The sequence below is a fragment of the Acanthochromis polyacanthus genome, chromosome 4 (genome assembly GCF_021347895.1).
Source record: "Acanthochromis polyacanthus isolate Apoly-LR-REF ecotype Palm Island chromosome 4, KAUST_Apoly_ChrSc, whole genome shotgun sequence".
NCBI lineage: Eukaryota > Metazoa > Chordata > Actinopteri > Pomacentridae > Acanthochromis > Acanthochromis polyacanthus.
The window spans coordinates 1,241,134-1,259,690 of NC_067116.1; the positions used below are offsets into that span (position 1 = coordinate 1,241,134).

Here is an 18,557-nt window from a genome sequence, read left to right on the forward strand (position 1 = left end):
CTTCAGTCATGGTGTGTAGCTGAGCTAACAGTGTTCTTCTGCTTCCACTCTTTGTGTTAAGGTAGGCTAAAAGCTTCCTGAGAGTGTCTGTCTGTCTGTACCTGAGAGTTTCCAGTCTACAGTGTGGATCCTCCACTTTAGCTCTCAGCATCTTCTCTCCTGAGTCTCCTGGATGGTTGTAGCTCAGGTCCAGCTCTCTCAGATTTGAGGTCTTCAAGCTCAGAGCTAGGGCCAGAGAAGCACAGCCTTCCCTCTGTGACCAGACAGCCTGACAGCCTGCACACACAAAACAACACAAACCTGATGGACAACACTTGGCTGATGTTTCTCTCTCTTTGTTTTCTTTTTGTCTTTCAGCTACATTTTGGTGGCAGATTTGATGCATCTGAAGCAAATAAAGAATCAATCTTTCATTTTCTTTCACTTTCAAAGTGTGAGTCCTGACCTGAGAGCTTCCAGTTTACAGTGTGGACTCTCCAGTCCAGCAGAAAGACTCTCCACTCCTGAATCCTGCAGGTTGTTGTTAGTCAGGTCCAGCTCTGTCACACTGGAGGACTGGGAGCTGAGGACTGAGGACAGAGCTCCACAGCTTCTCTCTGACAGATTACAGCCACTCAGTCTGAAGAGACAAAGACAAGAAAGAAGTAAAACATTAAGTACAGTATTTTCTGTCCCTGTTGAAAAGACAGCAGTGAATTTAACAACAAATACATCCCACTATGTCCAGATACAGCAAGCAGTAAGTCCACCTATCAGGTGATCCAGGAATCACAGAGTCATCAGGATCAATCAGAATCTCTGCTGGTGAGAAGGTGGACTGTTCAGGTGGTCAAACATTTGAACATTGTTCTCCACATCTTCTCCTTCCTGCTTCTTGTCCAACAGCTGAACTGCAGAGTTTAGTCATCGAACAAACATCAAACACTAAAGGTTTGTTCTGGTGTTTCCTTTTCATTGACGTCTATCTGGAACATTCTATTTTGTAAAATGTGGAAACTAAAACAGAACCTGGAACCAAGACTGTACAGGTTCTTACAGGTTCTGGTTCTGTGATGCGGGTTCCAGGTTTTAAGTTCCTGTAGTGGAAGAGGCCTCATTAAGAGAAACTAGAGCTAAAGGTCAGTAACCAGTGGCGTGCACAGACATTTTGGGGGCAGTTGTTCAGTGAAAAAAAGGGCACCTTGTGCAGCGTGTAGAGCCACCGGCTGCCTGAATATAACAGTGTGAGATTTGAAAAAATAACAAAATCAGGGACACATTTTCTGGAACGGCATTCATTTTAGCATCTTAATAATGACACACAAAGAGTCAATAAAACATTGTACCTTAAAATTGGTAAATTAAAAGAGATCGAAAACATCAAGACTGATTCCTGACATTAGGCTACAACAAGGCAGAAAACTACTTTTTCTTTTTGTCATTTAGCAAATTAGTCACAGCAAGTGTTGCCTCAACCTACTGCAGGCTAATAATAAACCTACACAAACTAAATATTCAGTTATAGTATACAGATCATATGCTGTACCAATTCACCAAATAACACTGGTTGTGAGGTCATCGTCGTCACGTTATGTCAGTTCATTGATTATTATTATGGGTAGTGTCGAGCTTGTTAAGCAGGCGGACAGCTGGCTAATTTAGGCACGGTTGTCAGAGGTGGGCAGAGTAGCCAAAATTTGTACTCAAGTAAGAGTAATGTTACTTTAGAAAAACATGACTCAAGTAGAAGTAAAAAGTAGTCCTCTAAAAAATTACTTGAGTAAGAGTAAAAAAGTACTTGGTGAAAAAACTGCTCAAGCAGTGAGTAACAGAAACATCCGATTTATTTGTCTTCTGTGCATGAATTCAGTCAGACATACAATATAAATGTAAATTCAATAAAGTGTATATTCAGGTCAAGCTCTTTAACTAAAATGATAATAAATTAAATCTTTATGTGAAAAAAATAAGAAAAATAAATTATATTTCAAGAAACACGCTCTTGCCAGCGTTGCATGTTTCATGCATTTTCTTTTTAAAATATTCTTTAAGACTGTCCCTGAGGTTTAACATCAAAATATTAGACATACTGAATGACTGTAACCAAACATGTAACCTAAGGTTTACCAATTTCTAAACCTTCTTCAATAGCAGTTTTTCCACAACATTAAACCAAAACAAAGCTAACAACCCTGCACACTTACAGTGAAAAGATACATGAACCTTTAACCTGCCCTCCAAATGGCACATCAGGGCTAACCAGGTAGATTATATTTAGAACAAGGCAGTCTTTACATATAACAGGTGTCTGTGTCCAAATAAGAGAGAGTAGACAGACGGACTGAGAGACAGAGAGACAGAAAAACGCAGCAATGTTGGTTTGCTTTGGCAGACACAGAAGACACCGCATAGTGTCGCTGCTCTTTTGCGATGCGTGTAAGCTAAACATGCTCCGTATGTGAGGCCACGGGTGTTCCTCCTCCTCCTCCTCCTCCTCCTCCTCTGTCCATCATCTTGGTCTGTGCACGCCACAGATACGAGCCCGGCAGCTACACAGTTGTGCGGTCATGTGACTGAATGACGACCTCTGATTGGTGAAATACAGTCATGTGGTAGAACTTTTTGTGGAAGTGTGTATCTAGCAAAATAAAGAAGTATATGCGTTATCACTTGGATAACAAGAGAAGTAACGAGCCGTGAAGTGCAATGTAGCGGAGTAAGAGTTGCGTTTCATATCCACAAACATACTCAAGTAAAAGTTAAAAGTATTGTGCTTTAAATTTACTCATAAAAGTACAATTTATCAAAAAACTATTCAAGTAAATGTAACTGAGTAAATGTAACTCGTTACTACCCACCTCTGACGGTTGTTTAGCGCTACATGAGACAGGCTACTTCACAACAGAGACAAACTAGAAAAGCACTCAGAGAGCGCAGTACTCTGCCAAGGCTGCTCAGTTGATGGATCATTTCTGATGGATGAAATATTTAATAAAAAATGACCTTGTGCTGAGTACAGGCATGTGTTATGCATGTACATGTTATGTATTCATACCAAATCACATGTAAATTACTTTTATAGAGGTCTGTTGATCAGTTCATCACTTTTGGCAAGCCTTTGTTTTGCTACTGTTAAATTTACCGTTCCCTCCATGCTTTTATTTTGAAGGTGTATTTTTAATGGTTTTGATTTGATTTATTTGGATCCCCATTAGCTATGGCAATGCCAAAGCTATTCTTCCTGGGGTCCATACAACATCCTTACAATGTATCAATGCAGTTGCATTATTTACAATACAATCCATATACAAATGCAACATAAAACAAAAACAAAAAAAATAAAATAAAATATACACAACACAACAATACACAGACAATACAAAACCGCTCCCAGGTCAGCAGTGAAATATAATATTTACATATCATAACTACATAGATCTACATATATTATGTATATTGGTCACACAAAACTAAATTTCTTTTGCCCTTCGATATTACACCCAACGCCATTGAAGCACAAACCCCGATTTAACAATTAATTTAAATCAGATTTGACAGTCACCCATTCTTTTACTGTTCATCTCACTAGAACTATTTCTGTTGCAAAGGTGCAGTTTTAAGTAACACTTGTACTTCCAATTGACTTATATTAAGTCTCTATTGTACACAGATGTTTTTTGACTAACTTTTTGAAAATTATTTTGCTATTTTCTTGTGTAATGTTTCCTGGTAGTTTATTCCATTCTTGCATAGCTCTGTACATAACCATTGTTTAATTGTGTTTGTTTTTGACTTGGGTAGTGTAAAATTTCCTTTGGTAGCATGTCTGGTTGCGTAGCTATGTCTAGCTGAACTAAAATGTACATTTCTATACAAGATTGATGGGTTTTTTGTAATTAGAATGTTTCTAACAAAAACCAGCAATGAATACAATAATCTTTCCTTAACCAATAGCCAGTCTAAACAATTGTGCATGGCTATGATATTTGTTCTGTAACCGCAATGCAAAGCTATTCTTGCTGCTCTATTTTGTACAATTTGCAACTTTTTTATATTTTCTTGTGACGTACTCGACCAGACTACTGGACAGTAGTCCAGAACTGATAATACTAAAGATTGTAACACTAGTTTAATTAAGCTTAGTGACATGAAAGCTGCACACCTTCTCACAACAGAAACAGCACTTCCCATCTTGGATATCATCTTATCAATATGTTTAGTCCATGACAATTTATTATCTAACACAACACCAAGTAATTTTGTTTCTTGTACTTGTTTAACAGGCACTTTATTTATAAAAAGATTCAATTCAGGCTGTTTTTGTAAAGTATGTGTTGTACCAAATATAATACTGTTTGTCTTCGATACATTAAGAACCAACTTATTTTTCCTGATCCATTCCACCACAGATTGCAATTCCTGCTGTACGGATGTATTTAACTCTGAGCATTTAGGTGCCGATAACCAAATTGTAGAATCATCTGCATACATTGATATAGTAGCCTTATCTAGTACTAGTGGTAAGTCATTGGTAAAGATTGTAAATAATAAAGGTCCCAAACAAGTCCCTTGAGGCACTCCACAGCTGACCTCCCTCTCATCAGAATAACTACCATTGAAATAAACCTGTTGTTTTCGATTTGTTAAATAACTTTTCAACCATAACATTGCTGACTGTGAAAACCCATAACATTCTAACTTTTTAATCAATACTTCATAGTCAATAATATCAAAAGCAGCTGTAAAATCCAGCAAAACTGCTCCTACTAATTTCTTTTGTTCTATATCCATTAACCAGTCATCTGTCATCTGAGCTAGGGCAGTTGCTGTGGAGTGTCCTTTCCTGTATGCATGTTGGTAATCCGTGGTTAAATTATTTAAGGAAAAATAAGTTCTAATTTGTTCACAGACCACAGTTTCCATTATTTTACTTAACACAGGCAGTAGACTTATAGGACGACTATTAGGTCCAGAAAATGACTGTCTTGCATTCTTTGGCAGTGGTGTTATTTTTGCCTTTTTCCATTCTTGAGGACATAACATTTCTATCAAACTTTGGTTAATAATATGACAGATCACTGGGGCAATCAAATCAGCCACCATTTGGTAAGTCATCATGGTAAGGGCTTTTATTGTGTGATCATTCCAGCGGCACAGGAAGTGTTTATCTAAGAAGATGTTTCTTGACATGACGAAGACGCTGCTGAAAAGTCAGAAAATTCACATAAAGATGAAAGAAAACGGTTCCACTGTTGCTGTCTAGTAAAGGATGTGTTTAAACTTAGAAGCAGCTGGAATGGAGACAAGAAAGGAGTGAAGGACAGAAAGGTGAATTTATGTTCAAAATAGGGCTGACGGCTGAACATAATAAAGGCTTTGTGAACCATCAGGAGCTTCACCATTGTCTGTCTGGGGTTTGCTTCATACGTGACCTAAATATGTAGCGGGACTCAGAAACAGCCCACAGTTTAATCATTTGTGCCAAATCCATGAGTCCGTTTATGAGTAACGTTTCACACAGACAGACAAACAGATTAACAGATTCACAGACAAACGTACGCCGATCGTTACATAACTCTGCCGTTCCTTGGTGGAGTAATAAATGCACCGTGTGGCAACTGAGGCTGATGAACAAAACACTGGATTCATTTAGGTGTTACCTGGATGGTGGTGTTCACGTTACGAGATGGGGGAGTCACGGCACGGGTCATGTGTGTGTGTGTCTCTGTGTGTGTGTTTAATGTTTACATTTTTTTATAACGTTGAGACGTGGAGGACACCTGCTTGATACTGAGGGTAAGGGGCAGGTGCTCTAGCACCACCTGGTGTCTATCTGTGCACGCCACTGTCAGTAACAGAACTGATGTGAGTCATAGAAACACAGAAAACCTCCCACCTCAGCTGTTCTGCTCATCATGAATAAAAACACATTTTAAATGGTCATCAGTTGAACAGGTTGATGAGTCCTGACCTGAGAGCTTCCAGTTTACAGTGTGGACTCTCCAGTCCAGCAGAAAGACTCTCCACTCCTGAATCCTGCAGGTTGTTGTTAGTCAGGTCCAGCTCTGTCACACTGGAGGACTGGGAGCTGAGGACTGAGGACAGAGCTCCACAGCTTCTCTCTGACAGATTACAGCCACTCAGTCTGAAGAGACAAAGACAAGAAAAGAAGTAAAACATTAAGTACAGTATTTTCTGTCCTGTTGAAAAGACAGCAGTGAATTTAACAACAAATACATCCCACTATGTCCAGAATACAGCAGCAATGAGGACAGTCCTCTGCAATATTATATAAATGTGAAAATAATTCAAAGTGTAGCACATTACAGTAATCAGATTACTTTGAAGCTGAGAAGTAAAGTATTTGATCAGATTCATAAAAACAAACTGACAGTTTAGATTTACTAAATGAAGAATTCAGACCAAACAAGAAGAAATGAATCCAATAAAGGTCAGTATCGTTCATTACTGTGATTATAATGTTGGATTTTTTCACTCATTTCTTTGTCCACCTTTATTTTTGATTCTGATTTGATTCTCTGATGTTACAGAACAAACATCTTCTGATCTCCAGTCCTTGTTGTTCATGTTCCTTCATTACTCCACCAAGGAACGGTTTTGTGACGATAGGCGTATGTTTGTCCAACGGATTGGGATGAAACTTGTAGGGAAGATCAGAAATGACACAAGGACCACCTCATTAGATTTTGGCAGTGATGCAGCTTATAGACTGGATCCATGGATTTGTTCAGGATTTCCCACTGAAAGATAGCGGCCGGCACGGCGTCACTGTAACCATGACAAGAAGTGAACGCTGCATCAGCTGCCTGATGACGGTCACATGATTGTGATCCTACTACTGACTTATCCATTGGAAATGATTCAAGAAACAATTGATTAAATTGTGAGGGTGTTTCTGAGTTGTCCTTCCATCCTTATGTGAATTTTCAGACTTTTCGGCAGCTTCTTCCTCATGTCAAGACACCGCTTCTTAGATAAACACTTCCTGTGCCACGGGAATGGTGGAAAAATAAAAGCCCGTAACATGAAAAATACACCTTCAAAATAAAAGCATGGAGGGAATGGTTGTTTTAACATTATCAAAACAAAGCCTTGCAGAAAGTGATGAACTGATCAACAGACCTTTGTAAGAATAATTTACACATATGTAGGTCACACAATTCAATATCCGTACGTAACGTACACATACATAACACATGTCTGTGCTTAGTTCATTTTCTTTGTGGGTACATCTATATTTAATGGACACATTCTATAGTGCCGTCATTTCTCATCATCAGTAGTAACAATAGTAATAAAATGCTGCATTTCTACAAAAAATATGCTGCATTTCTGACAATGCCATATGGGGGAATGAACAGTGTTGGTGGAGTACTGCGCTCCATGAGTGCTTTTCTTGTTTCTTCTTGTGCTGTTGAGACTCAGGCTTTGGTTTTCACTCACACATGAATCCCACTGGAACCAGACTAAGGATCTCCAAACTCATGTGTTTAAAATGTTTATCTCCACTCTTGATGAAGTCTGGACTCCTCATAGCGTCAGTGAGCTGGACTCTTCATTCTTTCTCAGTCTCAGGAGACACTCTGCTGCCCAGTGATTGGCTCTCAGTCCCTACAGTCTGAAAGGAACCAACAACCTTTAACAGCCTCACATCTGAAAAAGGTCATAGGGTCCCTATGAGGGTGTAGCTCCTCTTCAGGGAGAGCAGAGAGACCATGAAGCTCACCACAGGTTGGATGGATGTTCTATCCTTCACCAACACTTCAGTTGAAGGGACTCAGCCATCAGCAGCAGGAAGACTGGACTGACCTTACCCACAGACCAGAGGACATGAGGACACTGCTTATCAACAGTCATGATGACTGTCCTCACCTGCAGGGCTGCTGCTTCACTCCATCGTTTCTGACAGACCAGAAGTCTGTCATTGGCGTCTATCTGAAAAATTGTATTTGTAAAACAGTGGAAACTAAAACAGAACCTGGAACCAAGACTGTACAGGTTCTTACAGGTTCTGGTTCTGTGATGCAGGTTCCAGGTTTTTAAGTTCCTGTAGTGGAAGAGGCCTCATTAAGAGAAACTAGAGCTAAAGGTCAGTAACAGAACTGATGTGAGTCATAGAAATACAGAAAACCTCCCACCTCAGCTGTTCTGTTCCTCATGAATAAAAACACATTTTAAATGGTCACCAGTTGAACAGGTTGATGAGTCCTGACCTGAGAGCTTCCAGTTTACAGTGTGGACTCTTCAGTCCATCACAAAGATGCTTCACTCCTGAATCCTGCAGGTTGTTTCCACTCAGGTTCAGTTCTATCAGATGGGAGGGGTTGGACTTCAGAGCTGAAGACACGACTTCACAGTGACTCTCTGAGAGTCTACAGTCAGAAAGTCTGTAATGAGACATAAATGACAAAACATGTTGTTATGAAAGAGAACATTTTATATTTCCTTCATTTGATAGCAGAACATCTCGACTGATCCTGTTGGACATGTGGTTCTTCAAATCAGTGCTTCAGCTCATCTTCTCTGACTGTTTGACATCAAACTGAATTCTTATCAGCCTCTCTCACACCTGCACACTTTCAATCTGGAATACTTATATCTAGAATCTTCGTGTTTCATCTGCAGATGGAGGACAGAAGATGGACTTCCATTTAGGATTCCATACTGTCCACAGTCTGTCAGTGTGATCTGATCCCACGTCTGACTCCACAAAGTTCTGAGGAGAACATCTGGATCAGAAGATTATTTTCTGTCTCAATGTTCACACCACACTTACAGAAAGAATAAATACAAAGCATTTCAAGAAAAACATCAGAAATTACGAGAAAGAAAGAAATTAAAAACCAACTCAGAATAGTAACAGCAATAATTCCATTAAATCAATTCTCCCATACATCAGAAATGATTCAGATCTGATATTTAACTCAAAGAAGAGGGAAAAAATCATTTCAAAGCTGTATGTCTGATTGTAGAAGACTGCTTCCAGAAGCTCCTCATGTAATAAGAACTGATGCTGTGATAAAACCTGGACAAGAACCTCTACAGTTCTTCATGTGTTTCAGCAGATCTGCATGTTTCCTCCATCAGCCAAAGGAAGAACCTCAGAAGAACTGTCTGATGGAACAATTATTAGAATGAAAGAGAAAAACTGTCTTCATTCATTTATCAGCTTCAAACACAAGAACATGAAAAATCCACATTTTCACAGCGTTTGAAGCAGCTGAAGAACATCTGAGACTAAACATGTCAGGCTCCCTCCTCACCCTCACCCTCACCCACCTGCCATCCCAAACCCCCTCCCTTCTTCTTCTTCTCCCTCCTTTTTTCTCCCTCTTTGTGTTTCCTCCCCAACAGAGCTCAGTGTGGACATAGACATACATAGAAAGGCTAGATGGCTGATGGGACTTTCGCCGGCGTCGTCACCGGTCGGCCATCTTACCTAGGGGGACTGTTCTGGAGCGCTCTATAGTAGTGGATGGAAGGTGAGCGACTACACAAACAAAAATACACTTAACTTGCTGAATTCTTGACGGATGTACAAACGGTTTGGTTTATTAAAAACCTTAATAACGTGGCTATGATTCATGCCACGCAGACCTGTTGAAATTGCAGTTTTTCTTTTCGAAAATCGCTGCGTATTTGTGTTTGTTACAGCCATTTGCAAGGCTGCAATCTGGGAGTTTCAATTATTATACAGGTTTCCGTGAGACCAATTATAATTTTGTGACAACAACATATTTTGTCTAAATGACAATTTGTGTGGATGCAGTTGGGCATGAGCTAGCAAAGAAACAAGAGGTTGTGAATGAGACATGTGAGCCACTTGGACTATTACAAAGTAACCTGGACTTAATTCTATACAGGTGGGAAAGACATAATTACTCCTTCATTTTAACATGATTTTCAAGCTGTTTCATTAGTGAAATATATCCTAGATTTAGATTCATTGTGATACAGTAACTGGCTGGCTTTGTGTTTGCAAAAATACCCCCCTACAGTGCAAGATGCCACACTTTGTGCAGCATATGGATGCTCAAATGAACGTTCCTTCAAAACAAGAGCCTGTGGAATCACCTTTCACTGTAGAGAAATGATTTAAGGGACATATTTAGGATAATTGTTACTGACTTAGAGGATTTGTACTTTTATAATACAAGTTATTTTGACCCTGACGTTTTAGAAATGTTTCTACCATTTGTTTACATAATAATCATTGAATATTCTTTTAACATATTACTGTTATTTAGGTTTTCATAACAGCATTCAAGCATAGGCTATGAATTACCCCAACAATATCATCATTTAGCTCAGTATTTTGTCCTCACTATTAACGTTAAAGGTAAGAAGGGTGTAAAATGTTGTCAATAATTCATATATCTTGTATCTTCTCATGTTTTTAAGGTTTCCCCAAAACGCAGAGAAGAGGAGGCAATGGGAAGTTGCTCTAAGAAGGGACGGTTTTGACTGTTGATTTGGAGTGAATGCTGCATGGTTTAGTGTTACTGCTGGTTTGGAGTGAATGTTGAATTGTTTTGTAATTGTGCGCACCTGTTAATAAAAGAAACCTTGATGTCATGTTACTGAATGTGTTAATTTAAAAACGTATAATAAAATATACGTAGGGGAGAACAGGTAAGATGAACCAACCATCCCCTTGATCTTTAAAACTATACACAGGAGTTGTCACGAGACCCTAAAATAAGAACACAAACATCATTTCCAACTGGCTGTGGAATTCTTTGACTTTTGTGGTATAATTATCTTTATGCTAAAGCAAATGGACCCAGGTCTAAACTTATACATTATGCATGTTAGTGATATTCAATGTATAGAACTATGTGAATCATTTAGCAAAAGATCATTCTGAATCATTTAAATTAATTAGGTTTTATCAAAACGATGGCCATGGGGCAAGATGAACCAAAAGCCTGAACCAATATGAATCACAATTCATATAATGTACATATATTATTTGTTCAGTTTAAGTTTAAAATATCATGTGGGTCAACTTACCCCTTTATATTTAATATATGTATTAATTAGAAATATAAAATATCAAACTATTAAATGTTTAACATAAACACTGAGGATTTAATTTCACTGTGTGTGTGTGTGTGCAGCTATGGCAGGTAATGCTCTACTATCTACTTTTTTAATTTAATATGAAAGTCCATGGTTATAATTATCCGTAAATATGCAATAACATAACGACATCTCTGGCGTTTATGACAAATCAAACCGTTTAAAAATCGGTTGAAAATTGATCAAGCTCTGGTTAATTAAATCGTACATGCTCCATAGGCATTAATGTTATCAGTGAGCCAGCAGCCCCTAGGAAAGATGGCCGCCGCGTAGCGACGTCAGCCCTCATTGGCTCACAGCGTCTGGAAGCTATCTAGCCTTTCTATGTATACGGCTGAATCCCAAACCGCCCCCTACACACTCCCCCTCCACTACCGAGTGTCACTCCAAAAGAAGTCACACTCGCAGCTGTGGAGGGCACCTATTATTGAAGGGGGAGGGTATAAATACGATCGGCAGGAATGGGACGCCCTGTTGCCTCACCGGAAAACGGAAGGCGTCATCGCCATGGTAACAGAAAGACGCCTACTGTCATGGCTGTAGCACAGGTTGCAACTAACAAGGATCGCTGCTGCTTCCAGAAGACGAAAGCATCCCATTTTTTTTTCACTCACATCTTTTCCAATCCTATTATCTGGCATTTCAAATCCAACAAATGAATAAATGAATTCTGTCAGTTGTGTTCAAATTTTAAGGTGTCAGGGGGTGCACAATTAAATCAAACGTCAGCAGAGAAGAAGATTTGTTTCTTTTGTTTTATCTTTTTACACCACTCTTTGTGATGTTCTGTCAGTGTGAAAAAGGCGTGGGAGAAATAAAGGACGCATGTGGAACTCACATCAATATGTTTGTTTCCTCCTCCATTTCGACGTTGCACTTCCTGAAAAAGTTGTCCAGAGTGAGCATCGATGCAGACTCGCTATTTAAGGGCTGAACAGTCCACTCCCCCTCCTCACTACGTGGTTTGGGACGGCCCTTAATATGGAGGACCCTCTGCGGGAACGCACAAACGGAGGGGTAGTGTGTAGGGATAGTGTGTAGGGGGCGGTTTGGGATTCAGCCTATCTATGAGTGTGGAGCCCGGCTGTCACAGCTGTGTCTACTCAGACAATCAGCCGCTGCACGGGAGCCCGGACAGCTGAGAAGCATTCCACTAATCACCACTGCTGCCATAAAAGACCGGTTCACTCATCCATTCTCTGCCAGATTGTTGCACTAGACTCACCAGTCAGTTGCCTTCTAGCCATTTCTAGACTCTGCTGAGTTTTTTTGTACGCTTTTAACGTGTTTTCTCCTTCTGCCTGCCTAGGACCAGCTGTCCGGGTTCCTGTCCCCGTCAAGATCCGTTTACCCCTCTCAGAACCGCTCTGTAGGAATACAGTGAACCCTCGCTATAATGCCGTTCACCTTTCACGGCTTCGCTGTTTCACGGATTATTTTTTTAGTGCAGTTTTTTTTATGCTTTTTTGTGTTCTGCATCCTAATTGGCTAAGGGACTGACCAACGTGAACAGTCTCCACGCCTCGTCTCCTCTGCCATTCAGGCCAGCGCTGCCTGCTGTGGAGCGCTGGATCATTTCTCTCCTTGGTCTCCATGTAGTGAGACACCCTGAAAGACGGAGCTGACGGAGCAGCCTTAGTCTTTTCCCCCGCCGTCAACCGGACAGTGGACGTGGTCCCCAGCCGTCTCTGGCCACCGCAGCCGCGTTCCCCTGGAGAAGAGCACCGGCGGGAGCCTTCCCCACCCCCGACTGCTCCCGTTGATTCAGCCGGCCGCTCTCTGAGGCAAGAGTACCGCCGCGGCGTCCACCTGGCTGCAGCTGCAGCGCTCCCCCAAGTGCAGTATTGTATAATAACTGTAAAAAATAAAGCTGACTACTTCACGGATTTCGCATATCACAGGTTCTTTTTGGAACGTAACCCCCGTGATAAATGAGGGTTCACTGTACTGCAAAGGCTCTGGAATTCCTGAGCTGATCAAAACTCAGATAAGCTGTCCCTCTCCAGCACTGACCAACACCCATCTCTGTAGGAGGATTGAGACATTTGTATTTCTGTAGGTTTTCATTCACAGAAGGATGGAGCTCCTGTGAACATTTAACCCCTGGAATAACTTTTTCTTTTTAAAAGACAATGACTTTCAATTATATGCTACGGATGTTTGTTTAATGAACTTTCATGCTAAAATCCCTTTTCAGCTTTAGGAGACCCTCAGTCGGAGACGTCTCTGCATTCCACAGATCAGATAACAAGTCGTAAAACTTTATGGCTGGAACAGAGAGACACTCTCATTAACTGAAGGAACTAAACATCTTCAAAGTTCATATTTCTGAGATTTATTTTGTTCTTTCCTGATTACCAAAGTTATAGTGACATTATGTTGTACATCATATCCAAATTTGAAAGTTATATCTATTACAGAAGTCTAGATACTAAAATATGATGTTTAATCATTTCTTCCCCAGGATACTATGATTTTGGAATGAATTCCAGTATTAACCTCTGAACTTCCTCTGCATTTAGGTTGAATGATGACCATTGTATTTACCTGTTACCAAATCTATGACTTGTTATATTTTCACTGTGATACATATTTTTAATGTCATAAACATAAACCTATAGTTATGAATGAAATGATTCACATCATATGAACATATGTATTAATCTACACATTTAGGAACATGTTTCTCTTTCACACAACTGAAGTATGGTGGAGAGAGAGACGGATCACGTTTTGTGCATTTAATATCCTATTTTAATCCATTCTGGATTATTCCTCCCTCCTTTTCTGCCCGTCCTCTTTGTGAGAACAAAGAGAGTCAAATTGTTAGAGGTTCACGCCGAAGCTTCTCTCCGCCTTGAGGTCCTCCCATGACCCTCTTGGCCATATAAGGTGGACAACACCCTGTCCTCGTGCTCTTACCCTCTTCTTCTTCTCTTCCTCATCTGGCCCTGAGGGGCCAACCAAAGTCTCTCTCATTTTCTCTAACTAAAGCGCGTTTTTCTTTTTCTTTTTAAGTTATCTTCCTTTCAAAGTGTCAACTATTTATTTCTTCAATTTTTGGAACATTAGTTTAGACATTTTGCTCACATTAAGCCGAATTTTATTCGTTTAATCTGGAGAACCGATTCAGAACCAGCATTTATGTTTCTTAATTTTGACAGTTTTTCATCAAACATCTGTTTTTCTTGGCTAAGACTGAGAGCCATCATTTCTTTAAATCAAGCGGCATTAAACCCAGCGCCATCCAGCTGTGACCTCCATAGACCTGTTGGACCAGGTCCATTTGCACAGAATCGATCAACCCGCGGCAGGACATCCAGGCGTGGCCATAACGACGACACACCGCTCCGAACCTGCAGGTCCAGACCGTGTGCTGCTCCTCTGAAGGCTCGCAAGTCCCAGCCCCATGACGGTTCACTTCAAAATCCAGCTGAGTTTGCTCTGATTCCATTCTATGGGTGATGTACTAACCGCTTGGTCAATTAATTCATTTAATCAGTTTATTCTTTTACAAATCATTAGAATTCTTAATCCAAGTTACCGGTTACCTCGTCAGGTTAGCTCTGGCTAATCCTCACCATATTTCCATCTCTCTCACACACACTCCCACATTCCACACATGCATTCGTGCACACACATGTAGTTCCACACACACACACACACACACCACACACACACATCATATCTACATTGTATACAGTTCACTTGTCATTATTTCCATAAAATAGTCAATAAATACATTTATTTTAGGACCAAATTACAGCTTTGAGTGTTTCTTTGTGTAGAATGTGGTCAATTTAACCGAGGATTCAAACCTTTTTGATATGAGATTGATCAAAATTTTTATTAATATTAATAATTTTATTAATGTTAATTAATAAATGTCCTTGCTATTAGAACGCTAGGTGGTGCCCCACTTATTGATAATGAGAGCTATAAATCATAACGTAGTACCCCTACAGCTCCGACCCTGCTGCTTTGGATCCCCTCCTCTGGTTTCCCCCCTCCTCGTCTCCTGGTACCCCTCAGACCCGCCAGACCCCCCCAAACCCCGCCAGTCGCAAACCTCCTGGAACCACCAGCTGCCAGGGATCCCCACACACCTGCCGCCGCACTCTGCTCCCCTCCGGAGCCCTCCACGGCTGCCAATCCTCGGCTTCCCTCCAACTCCGCAGCTGGAACCCCCCCCCCCCCCCCCCCCATCTGCCGCCGCTGCGGTTCTGGACCCACACCCCTGACCAGACTCACTCCCCCCTCCTACAATAAAATCCGTTTTGCCTCTATCCTGCCTCAGTAGCGTGGTTCTCCGCTCGAGTCCAGACCAACACCTTGTGACAAAACACAGCTGACATGTGATGTTTGAAATAAACAAGTGGAACACTGAGAACAATGAGATGATCTAGTGAGAACATCTGAAGAACTGAACTACTGATCTACTCTGACTGATCATGTTCATCACATCTGGACTCACCGAAACTTTCTGCAGTTCCTCACAGCTGGAATCAGTCTCCGTTTTCCCTCCCATGATGTTCTGTACTTGTTCAGGTCCAACTCATCCAGAACCTCCTCTGACATCTGCAGCATGTAGGCCAGAGCTGAGCAGTGGATCTCAGAGAGTTTCTTCTCTGATCTGTTCTCTGACTGCAGGAACTCTTGGATCTCCTGATGTACTGAGAGATCCTTCATCTCCATCAGACAGTGGAAGATGTTGATGCTTCTGTCTGGAGACATTTCATCACTCTTCATCTTCTTCAGGTTGTTGATGACTCTCTGGACCATTTCTGGACGGTTCTCTGTCCGACCCAGCAGACCTCCTAACAGTCTCTGGTTGGACTCCAGACAGAGGCCATGAAGGAAGCGAACAAACAGGTCCAGGTGACCATTTTTAATTCTCAGGGATTTCTCCATCACTCTCTTCAGGAACACATCCAGAGTGTCTCTGTTCTTGTCTTTCCAGTCTTTTCCCAGGAAGTCCTCCAGAACCTCCTCCTTCCTGTTGGTGTAACAGTGGAACATGTAGACTGCAGCCAGAAACTCCTGAACACTCAGATGGACAAAGCAGAACACCTTGTCCTGGTACAGTCCTCTCTCCTCTTTAAAGATCTGTGTGAACACTCCTGAGTACTTTGAGGCTGCTCTCATATCGATGCCACACTCTGTCAGGTCAGACTCATAGAAGATCAGGTTTCCTTTCTGCAGCTGCTCAAACGCCAGTTTTCCCAGAGACTCAATCATCCTCCTGCTGTCTGGACTCCAGTGTGGATCTGTCTCAGCTCCTCCATCATACTTGACCTTCTTGACTTTGGTCTGAACCACCAGGTGGTGGATGAACATCTCAGTCAGGGTTCTGGGCAGATCTCCTCCCTCTCTGCTTCTCAGCAGCTCCTCCAGAACTGTAGCAGTGATCCAGCAGAACACTGGGATGTGACACATGATGTGGAGGCTTCGTGATGTCTTCATGTGGGAGATGATGCTGCTGGCCTGCTCCTCATCTCTGGATCTCTTCCTGAAGTACTCCTCCTTCTGTGGGTCGGTGAACCCTCTGACCTCCGTCACCATGTCCACACAGTCAGGAGGGATCTGATTGGCTGCTGCAGGTCGTGTGGTTATCCAGAGGCGAGCAGAGGGAAGCAGATTCCCCCTGATCAGGTTTGTCAGCAGCACATCCACTGAGGTGGACTCTGTAACATCAGTCAGGACCTCATTGTTGTGGAAGTCCAGAGGAAGGCGACACTCATCCAGACCGTCAAAGATCAACACAACCTGGAAGTCTTCAAAGCTGCACATTCCTGCTGCTTTGGTTTCACTGAAGAAGTGATGAACAAGTTCCACCAAGCTGAACTTTCTCTCTTTCAGCACATTCAGCTCTCTGAAAGTCAATGGAAACATGAAGTGGATGTCCTGGTTGCTTTTGTCTTCAGCCCAGTCCAGAGTCAACTTCTGTGTTAACACTGTTTTCCCGATGCCAGCCACTCCCTGTGTCATCACTGTTCTGATTGGTCCATCTCTTCCAGGTGAGCCTCTAAAGATGTCCTCTGGTCTGATGCTTCTTTCTGCTCTGTCTGCTTTCCTGGATGCTGCTTCAATCTGTCTGACCTCATGTTCATCATTGACCTCTGCAGTCCCTCCCTCTGTGATGTACAGCTCTGTGTAGATCTCATTCAGGAGGGTCTTCTGTCCTGCTTTAGCGATGCCCTCAAACACTCTCTGGAACTTCTTCTTCAGAGAACATTTAAGTTTACGTCCACAAACTGCAGCAGCAAGTTCTGAATGAAAACACAAGAAAGAAAGAGTGAGGTAGAAGTAACCTGGATATTAAAGCACCAAAGTAGCAATAAAGTGAAGGTGACAGTTTGTCCCCTAAAGACTGATTGTGTGAAGATATTCTGAGACGTCTGAGATATTCTGGACTCCTGTTACTCATTTGCACTGTTCTGAATATCCTGCACTAAATCTGCTACTTTATCTCATGGTTGTGTTTACGTTTCACTCTGTTCTGCTTTTCTCACTTCTTAGTTGTTGCTTGGTTGTAGTTTTTTTGCTTCCTTGTTCTTCGTTTACCTGTTTTTTCTCTCTGGTACTTAATTTATGTAGTTTTTTTTACTTTTATATCTTATTTTGTACATTACATTTCTAAATTTGTACTATTTATTTTATTTCAGAACCTTCTCAGTGTTTATTTAATGTCTACTGTTGAACGAAGACAGAGTACTGTAATTTCGATTCTTGGTATGTCATGTACATATTGAAGAATTGACAATAAAGCTGACTTTGACTTTGTCTTAGTAAATGTTCTGTTGATCAGCAGCTTCAGTCTTTACACAAATCCTCTTACTGCTCTGCAGACAGTCAGCCAGCTTCTCCTGCTTCATCCTCCTCAGGAACAACACTGTGATCTGCTCAAACATCTCTCTGCTGCTCCTCTCCTCTTCATCATCACCCTCCAACTCCTCCTTATCCTCCCTCTGACTCTCTGAGCATTCTGGATAATCTGGACTCACAACCTTCTGCATCTTCTTCAGCTCCTTCTTCACAAAAGTCACCATGTTGTCCTCCAGCAGCTGGAACAGAGAAATGTGTCAATGAGTCCATCAGAGTCAAACCATGGAGCCAAACATCAGATCCATGTTGGACACACTGACAGTCCACTGGTCTACAAAGAGCAGCATGGAGACGCCTGAACACAACAGATGGAGAACAACTTGTTGTCCATGAACTCACCATGAATATGGAGTCCAGGTGATGCTGCTGGACAGACTGAGCTCTGGGAACCTCTGAGTTCTGCTGCTCCACTCTGTGGATCAACATCAACAGTTAACTCTCACTTTATCACACAGAGACAAACACCAGCTGAAGGTCCATGATGTTCATTAGAGATTCCAACATTAGTCTGTTTTCCACTGCAGGAACTTTCTGTTCATTTTGGCTCCACAAAAATCCAGCTTCATTCGTACAGATCTTTATCATTCTTT

General features: G+C 41.4%; 1 protein-coding gene across 1 annotated transcript in view; it reads right to left on the bottom strand.

The window, feature by feature from the left end:
- The window catches only part of LOC127533520 (NACHT, LRR and PYD domains-containing protein 3-like), a 137,625-nt gene that overhangs the window by 20,982 nt on the left and 98,086 nt on the right, over positions 1 to 18,557 (bottom strand). The window contains exons 5-9 of the mRNA XM_051946711.1: positions 18,307 to 18,379; positions 17,921 to 18,146; positions 15,557 to 17,351; positions 8,214 to 8,387; positions 5,951 to 6,124 (exon numbers count right to left, since the gene is read on the bottom strand). Of these exons, the coding sequence (XP_051802671.1) occupies positions 5,951 to 6,124; positions 8,214 to 8,387; positions 15,557 to 17,351; positions 17,921 to 18,146; positions 18,307 to 18,379 (2,442 nt within the window). The remainder of the gene's footprint in view (positions 1 to 5,950; positions 6,125 to 8,213; positions 8,388 to 15,556; positions 17,352 to 17,920; positions 18,147 to 18,306; positions 18,380 to 18,557) is intronic.